The following is an 8,080-nucleotide window of genomic DNA, read 5'->3' as shown; positions in this document are numbered from 1 at the left end:
GAAGGTTGGCTGGTGGCCGGGCCGGGCTGGGCGCAGAGGAATGCAGATAAGGATCCGGGCCACGGGCTGGGCAATCATTGACAGCGCGCGCCCCGGCTCTGGACCCGAGGGGGCGGGGGGTGGTGGGAGAGAGAGAGGCGATGAGCAGGGGCCGCCAGAGAACATAGGTGGGGGGCTAGAAGCCTGGAGGCAAGAGCACACGGAGCTCCCTCCTGGGGCAGTGAGCGCCCCAGCTAGCTTGCCGGCCAGGGAGGACTACGGGCCTTGGGCTGTAAACGTTGTTGGCTCCTGGGAGACAGAGTCCAAGGGTCTGTGGGGCCGGGCTCTGCGGGGTGGGGGTAGGTTGAGACAGGGGCTACCCACGCCTGGCGGCACCTCGAACTTCAGAGTCAAGGACTGTGGAAGGGCCCCCTCTCTTGCCGGCCCCTCCCCCCAGTTAACTGCAGGGTCCCTTGGGCTGCAGGCACGCGGGGAGTCAGCACAGACAGGTGATCTCTCCCGTCCTTCCCGCGGGCGCGGCTCTACTCCCACCCCGTGTGAGGCGGAGCGTGGAGGCGGCTCCCTGAGATTAGAAGTTCGATTTCTGGAGTCCCTTCGCAGATGGGAGCAGCGCAGAGGCGCGGAGGACTCTGGGCTCGGGGGACATTACCTAAGACGATCAACCCTGCGGAGACCCTTGTAGCGGGAGACGCTCCGCGTCGCCCTTAATAGGGCCAGGCCGGGCACTAGTCCTTCCACCAACTTCTGGGGACAGGGCTGCCCTACTTCGGCAGGGGTGCGGGCAAGTTTTGGACATAAGAGGGTCCCAGCAGGAATGCTTTGTGGTGCCCGAGGGATCCAGGTAGGCCAGGGATTCCCTTCCAATACACCCCCATGCTGCTGGGTCTCCGCACCTGCCGCGCCTCCGGGGCTGGTGTCCCCGGGCCTCAGCCCTGAGGCTACGGTGACACCTACTGGGCATCTCTGGCCTTGCACGCCTAGTAGGCCCGCCGCAGGCCGCTCCGGCCCCTCGAGGTAGCAGGCGTCCCTGGTCTCCGGTGCTTCCGTGAAACAGAAGGACTGGGCGTTGGAAAGGTGTAGGCTGCGGAGGAATTGGTACCCGTGCGGGGCAGAGAAGGGAGGGGCCACTTATCCGAGAAAGGCGCCCTCAGGGTATAGGGCTTGCCATGCGCTTCAGATTTGCGGCGTCACTGTGCGGTCCAGGTCCGTGGGGCAGCCGATGCTATAACGGAAGTAAGTTAGGGCTCTGTGTTCCGAAGAGAGAGGAAAAGAGCCCCCTTCCCGGTTTCCCAACTCCAGCGGTTGCACTGGGAGAGCGAGGCTAGGACTCCACCTGCATGCGGGCCAGCTCCTCCCCCTAACTCGGCGCTTTCCTCTCGCAGCGTTGCAAGGACCGCCTGAACTCCCTGGCCATCTCGGTGATGAACCAGTGGCCCGGCGTGAAGCTGCGGGTGACCGAGGGCTGGGACGAAGACGGGCACCATTCGGAGGAGTCGCTGCACTACGAAGGCCGCGCAGTGGACATCACCACGTCGGACCGCGACCGCAATAAGTACGGACTGCTGGCGCGGTTGGCAGTGGAGGCCGGCTTCGACTGGGTGTATTATGAGTCCAAGGCCCACGTGCACTGCTCCGTCAAGTCCGGTGAGCCGCTGCCGGGGGACTGGGCCCGGGGCCGGGGCCGCAGGGCGTGGGCAGGCGGCGCAGGGCCCTCTGGGGCCGAGAAGAAAAGACCCGCCCGGGGATGGAGGCGGGAACCCCGGGAAAGAGGACGTCGGCGGCACTCCCCGCTTCCTCTTGTGACCGCCTGCTCCTCCCGCGCCTGGTAGTGTCAATGCTGGGAGCCTAGTGAGACAGGGCCCTGTCCCGGCGCTGCTGGGTGCTGACCTTGAGGTCCACAGTCAGCGGTTCTCAACCTGTGGGTCGCGAACAATGAAAATACATCCTGCATATCAGATATTTACAGTACGATTCATAACAGTAGCAAAATTACAGTTATGAAGTAGCAACAAAAATAATTTTATGGTTGGGGGTCACCACAACATGAGGAACTGTATTAAAGGGTCGCGGCATTAGGAAGGTTGAGAACCACTGGAAGCCTGCGGCAGGAGGTTCAAGACAGCGAGCTGAGCGGATGTGGAAGCCAGGCTGTGACAGACAGCCTCCCCACCCAGTCTGGTGCAGAATGAGGCGGGTGGGGTGGGGGCAGGGGCCAGGGCTGCCCAGACATCAGCAAGTCTGACCAGGAGCCAGGAGCCCAGAGGTTCAGAACCTACAACGGGGCTGCAGGCCAGACCCTTTAGGGCACTAGGTATGCTCCTCCCAGGGGGTGCAGGCATCCCCACCTCTCCCTCAGAGCCCTGAAACTGGGCATTTGGGGGCAAAGCCAACCACGAGGGCCAGAATAAACAGAATGGACTCAATAAAGTGTATTTTCCCAAATTTGCCGCCTTGTTGATCCGAATTGGCAGGCACTGGGGCCTTGCCCCTCTCTCAAATCTTGTCAGCATCCCTGTCACCACACTGAATCCAGTCATGGATGCTTCAAGTGTTTCCTGTGAAACTGCCAGCCTGGCCCCAGGGCTGCAGGCTCAGCCCACCATGCTGGTACCAGGCATAGTCACATGCACAGACCCTGCACACGGAGACCAGGCCCCTTTTTACTATTCCTGATCCCACCTGGGCCCACAGGGGTGACCCCACCCCCATTCCCACACTGCCCTTCTCCTCAGCACTTTCTTGCCAATGGTATCTGTTTCAAGTCACATCCACGCTTCACCTGCAAACACTGGCCCGGTGCCAGCTCCCAGAGAGGCCACTTCCATTCCTTATTCCTGACCCCCAAACACTGTTCTCCATCCCACGCACTGATGCCACTGTGTCCTGTTCCTGCACAAGGACCCAGCACATGAATTGAGACAGTGATTTTACCATTGCCACTGAGCCAGGCTTCCCTGGAGTCTATATTCACCCCGCGGCTGGTCTTCCTTTCACTTCCATATGGACTCCAAGGGCCAGCTCTGGCACAGAACTTGGCATGTCAGTCTGAGAGGGCACCACTGGGGGAGTGAGAAATAATAGCACATTTAGACCCCAGAGGAGCTAAGTGACTCACCTTCTCCACGAGGCTGCAGCTTTCTGGGTGTCAATCACAGCTGATCACTGCCTGGCTCAGCTGACCTCTGACCTCTCTGACTGCTGCACAACATTGTCAGGATTGAAAACAGATGGGGACTTCGTCTGGGCTTCAGGATGGCCTTTTCCTTCTCACTCACTGGAGCCACAATATGCTCCTCTCATTGGCAAAGGATTAGACTGGGGAGAAGGGCAGAGATCACATTGTGGGTTGGAGTGGGTTCAAGGCTGCATGAGAAGTGGGGATAGGAGCCAAGATATGGTGATGGGGGCTCTTTGGGAGCAAGAGGGAGCACTGGCTGGGCTTGGGAAGGATGCTATGACTGGGAATTGAGCTCCACAGCAGTAACACCTTCATGTCCCTTCTTCCCACAGAGCACTCAGCTGCAGCCAAGACAGGTGGCTGCTTCCCTGCTGGAGCCCAGGTGCGCCTGGAGAGTGGGGCACGTGTAGCTTTGTCAGCCGTGAGGCCAGGAGACCGGGTGCTGGCCATGGGGGAGGATGGGAACCCCACCTTCAGTGATGTGCTCATTTTCCTGGATCGTGAGCCAGATAAGCTGAGGGCCTTCCAGGTCATCGAGACCCAGGACCCCCCGAGACGCCTGGCACTCACACCTGCCCATCTGCTCTTCACTGCCAACAATCACACAGAACCAGCGGCCCACTTCCGGGCCACATTTGCAAGTCAAGTGCAGCCTGGCCAGTATGTGCTGGTGGCTGGGGTGCCAGGCCTGCAGCCTGCCCGAGTGGCAGCTGTCTCCACACATATTGCCCTTGGGGCCTATGCCCCACTAACAAGGCACGGGACGCTGGTGGTAGAGGATGTGGTGGCCTCCTGCTTCGCGGCCGTGGCTGACCACCGCCTGGCTCACTTGGCCTTCTGGCCCTTTCGACTGTTCCACAGCTTGACGTGGGGCAGCTGGACCCCGGGGGAGGGTGTGCACTGGTACCCCCAGCTGCTCTACCGCCTGGGACAGCTCTTGTTGGAAGAGAGCAGCTTTCACTCACTGGGCATGGCTGGGCCAGGGAGCTGAAAAGATTCCTCCACTGTCCTCCCGGAACTGCCCAACTGGATCCAAAGGCCTCCCTACCTGGAGGGCATTGGCCCTGGAAGAGACCCGAGCAGGGGGTAATGGATCCCACCATTGCCGCCCCCTACAGAGATATACCATTGAGACTTGACTGGGCAATGCCAAAGTCCTCCACCACCATCTTGGTGTAGTGACAGAGCTGCAAGCTGAGCTGGCAAAAGGGTGGTCTATCTTTCTAACTATAGACCTCTAGACTGGCACAGTGGGTCCCAACCCAGCCAGCTCTCACTACGATTTTTCATACCTGCCTCCCCCAATGGGGAGAGCCCATTCTATCTGTCTTAGGCCCCCCTTTGGTGGGCTTGCACCTCAGTTGATGCTGCTAGATTCCCTGGGAGCCAGCAGGGAGCTGGCTGGACTCAATGCTGCCTGGAACTGAGAAGGCTGCAGGGTGGGGCAGCCATCCTGGCCATCCTGAGACACGTCCTTCCTCCCTGGCCACACTCCTTGGGACACATCCAGAGACTGTTGCTGTCAGTGGGCAGAGTTCTGTGTTCCAGCCAATGTGACCGTAGAGCCCGGGACGGGGAGTGGGCTGGATGTCCTTCCCATCCCTGTCCAGGCTAAGCTCCCTCTTCTGCTGAACCATGACCCCCGCCCCCTCCTCTGGTCAGTCTTCCCCACCTTATTTATTGGCGCCAAGGGGGAAGCCCATGGGAGAATTTGAGGGATATTTTGGTGTTTTCTTCCTTTTGTAATAAAAATTATTTAAGTTGTTAGAGCCATAGAGTCCAGAATGCTGAGTGGATTCAATACTTGGATAGTCCGGAGTCAGGGATGTGCTACTTTCCTCTGAGGACAAAACCTCCAGTACTCCACCCCCTCTGCAGGCCTGTTCTCATCAAAGCTCTGCAAAGTCCCAAAAGAAACCTGTGTTCATGCCAGGGCAGGCCTTAGCATGCTGATCCCAAGGTTGGACCAGAGAGAGAGAGGTGAGGTAACTAGTTCATGGTCACTTCACTCATCTAGACCACCACCTCTAGTCACGGTGCTTTCCCTGCTGACTCAAGTCTTTCTTGGGGCCTGGGTTTCTGACTCTTCATTGTGATCATGGACCATGGCATGAAATTATTCTGGAGACATCACATCTGCCTTCTGACTTCTTGGATAAATCAGGGGTCCCTAACCTGGAAGTTCTAAAACCTCAGACTCACCTAGGCAGCTTGTTAAAAATTATTCTTGGCCCTACTTCCAAGATTTTGCTTCAATAAATCCAGAGTGAGGGCCCAGGAACTTAATTTTACAAACACTCCAAACACGGCAGATGGCCCATGGATCACACTTTGAGAGACATTACTTAGTCTATAGAAGGCCCAGTTTATTGCCAAAACAGAATGACACTTTTGCCAGCCCCGCCCAAAAGACCAATCTTGGGGTGAAGGTGGGGCCCTGTGTTCACTACGGGTTAGCTGATTCCCAGGCTCAGGGGTACAATTGTTAAATTTTCAGGAACTTCATGAGCCAGTTGATATAGACCATGGTGGGACTATTTATACCATGGAAATTGGTGTATGCTACAAATTAGGGCTCCTCACACTGTGGAGAGCTGGTTGTTAGAGCAAACCACTGCCAAGGTTCTAACATACAGAGATTACTGTGCTGGGTGACTGCTCAGATTTTTATCTTACCAATCCCCATCTCCATGGAGGAAAACTCCAGAGAAAACTTCATTCCCCCGGGAACGGTGTCATCTGGGGGAATAGGCCCCCACAAGGCTACAATGAATAAAAGCTGCTGTCATTTAATGAAGATTCCCCGTTGCCAGGCTTTGTTTTAAGTGCTTCACATGAAGCACCCATTTAATTTTCATAACAGCCCACTGTGGTATATTCTATAATATTACCATTTTTCCAAATGAGAACACAGAAGCACAGGGAGATTAGTAAGTTGCTCAAGATCAGGGGTGGGCAAACTTTTTGACTCGAGGGCCACAATGGGTTCTTAAACCGGACCGGAGGGCCGGAACAAAAGCATGGATGGAGTGTTTGTGTGAACTAATATAAATTCAAAGTAAACATCATTACATAAAAGGGTACGGTCTTTTTTTTTTTTTTTAGTTTTTTTCATTTCAAACGGGCCGGATCTGGCCCGCGGGCGGTAGTTTGCCCACGGCTGCTCAAGATGTTACAACAAGTGATAAGCAGGATTTGAATCCATGCAACTTGGGGTGAAGGTGGAGACCTGCAACTTTTCTGGGAATCCTGGACTCAGGTGTGAGGAAACTATGTGAGCAGGGAGACCAGGAGAAACAACCTAAAAAGTCACCCTCCACCTCTGCAGTGTGATGGCCCCTAATCCCTCCCTCCAGAACCCAGCTTGCCCCAACCGCTGTACAATGCCAAGGCCCAGCAGAAGGTCAACCATAGAGCCTAGGCCCAGGCAGCTTCTGATCCAAAGCGTGGCTCGTGCTCAGCCCTTGGCCAAGGCTGCTGCATCCACAGTTGTAACCTTCATTCAGAGTTGTAGCCTTTAGTCATTGTTTACTGGACACCATGTGTCAGGCACTGTGCCAGAGCGAGGGAAAGAGGCAGTCCCTGCTCTCAGGGAACTGGATAGCAGGGAGCAGCACAGGAAGAGGGATGTCCATGCCATGTGCTGAGTGCTGTGCCTGACATCCTCACAGGGGCTATTGGAGTGCCACAGAGAGGCTGGAACTAGGAAAATGTCCTGGAGATGGGGACCATGCAGGAAGGGCAAGGAGGTGTTTGCATGGCAGGTGAGTAAAGGAAGGGATCCAGGCTGAGGACGCAGTAAGTGCAAAGGCTTTCAGACTTGAGTGAGGCTGGGGGTTTGAAGGAACCACCACTAGGTCAGCATTGCAAAGCTGTTCAGTGCAAGTGGGTTTGGCAAAGCTGCGGTAGACAGGTGGGCAGCAGTTAGGTTACATTGAGCCTTGTGTTCCATGCCTTTGGACTTCATCCTGAGGGCTTGGTGAATGCCTGTAGGGGTTGAAGTTGGGAGAACATGCAACTAGGATAGATGGTTTCAGAAAGCTCACCCAGTTGCAGTGTGGAGGACAGACCAGAGAAGGCAGCTATGGAAGCAGGAGTCTATACACTTGGTAAAGAAGTTCACTAACTTCTGGACTGAAGAGGTGGCTGTGGGGGTCAGAAAAATGTCTACGGATTGTAGACATTTTGGCAGGAAAATGGCCAGGACTTGAAACCCATTTGGATGAGCAGTAAGGGTGAGTAAAGGGCCCAAAACAACTTCAGGTTTTTAAGCCTGAGATCCCACCTTGGCTATGAGGCCTCTGGAACAGCCTGGGCAGACTACCTCCACATAGAGGTCGCTGCACCCTGGCTCTTTGACTTGTCTGTGCAGAGGCCTCTCCTCAGATCCCCATCCCCAAGTTGTCCTTACATGCTCCTCTCTTGTGTTTGGAAAGACCCAATCACCTTGGCCATGGCTCTTCTGAAGCCACGTGGGCCTGCACTCCCCCTTCTCCCCCAACATAGCCTGAAGGTGCTGCCTGCCCGCAGATGGCATCTGACAGGAAAGGCTGAGCCCAATGCACCAATCCTTTAGGCAACCAGGCCTGCTGCTAACACAGCAGCTCAGGTGTGGGAACTGGAAATAAGCACCTCTCCATTTAAAAACGTCCCCTGAGGAGATCTAACTAGAGAAGGCAACTCTTCTGTCCTGACACCAGGAGACCATTGAGCATGGGGCATGCGAGGGTATGTAGCATGTCTGGATTTCCTGGTGGCAGCTCCCCCAACCCTGCTCTGCCCTCTGGGTGGGATGCACCTCCTGGGGCTTGGCCCCACATCCCATACCCCAGCTTGGTTCTCAAAGCCTCTTTGTTCTACTGGGACAAGCTGTGGCCAGCCCAGACCTGATAAGGCTGAGTC

The 8,080-nt window shown here is 56.0% G+C and overlaps 2 protein-coding genes across 2 annotated transcripts in view; both read left to right on the top strand.

Moving 5' to 3' along the window:
- Positions 1-5,667, top strand: part of IHH (indian hedgehog) — a 6,935-nt gene extending 1,268 nt beyond the window's left edge. Inside the window, exons 2-3 of the mRNA XM_005883533.2 lie at positions 1,383-1,644; positions 3,511-5,667. Coding sequence (XP_005883595.2) covers positions 1,383-1,644; positions 3,511-4,169 — 921 coding nt within the window. The 3' untranslated portion in view covers positions 4,170-5,667. The remainder of the gene's footprint in view (positions 1-1,382; positions 1,645-3,510) is intronic.
- Positions 5,668-6,908: 1,241 nt separating this feature from the next.
- The window catches only part of CFAP65 (cilia and flagella associated protein 65), a 39,918-nt gene continuing 38,746 nt past the window's right edge, over positions 6,909-8,080 (top strand). Inside the window, exon 1 of the mRNA XM_014531001.1 lies at positions 6,909-6,942. Coding sequence (XP_014386487.1) covers positions 6,909-6,942 — 34 coding nt within the window. The remainder of the gene's footprint in view (positions 6,943-8,080) is intronic.

This window comes from Myotis brandtii, unplaced genomic scaffold, assembly GCF_000412655.1.
Source record: "Myotis brandtii unplaced genomic scaffold, ASM41265v1 scaffold79, whole genome shotgun sequence".
Lineage (NCBI taxonomy): Eukaryota > Metazoa > Chordata > Mammalia > Chiroptera > Vespertilionidae > Myotis > Myotis brandtii.
The sequence above is the reverse complement of the archived record's forward strand: the minus strand, read 5'-3'. Positions and strand labels throughout refer to the sequence as shown.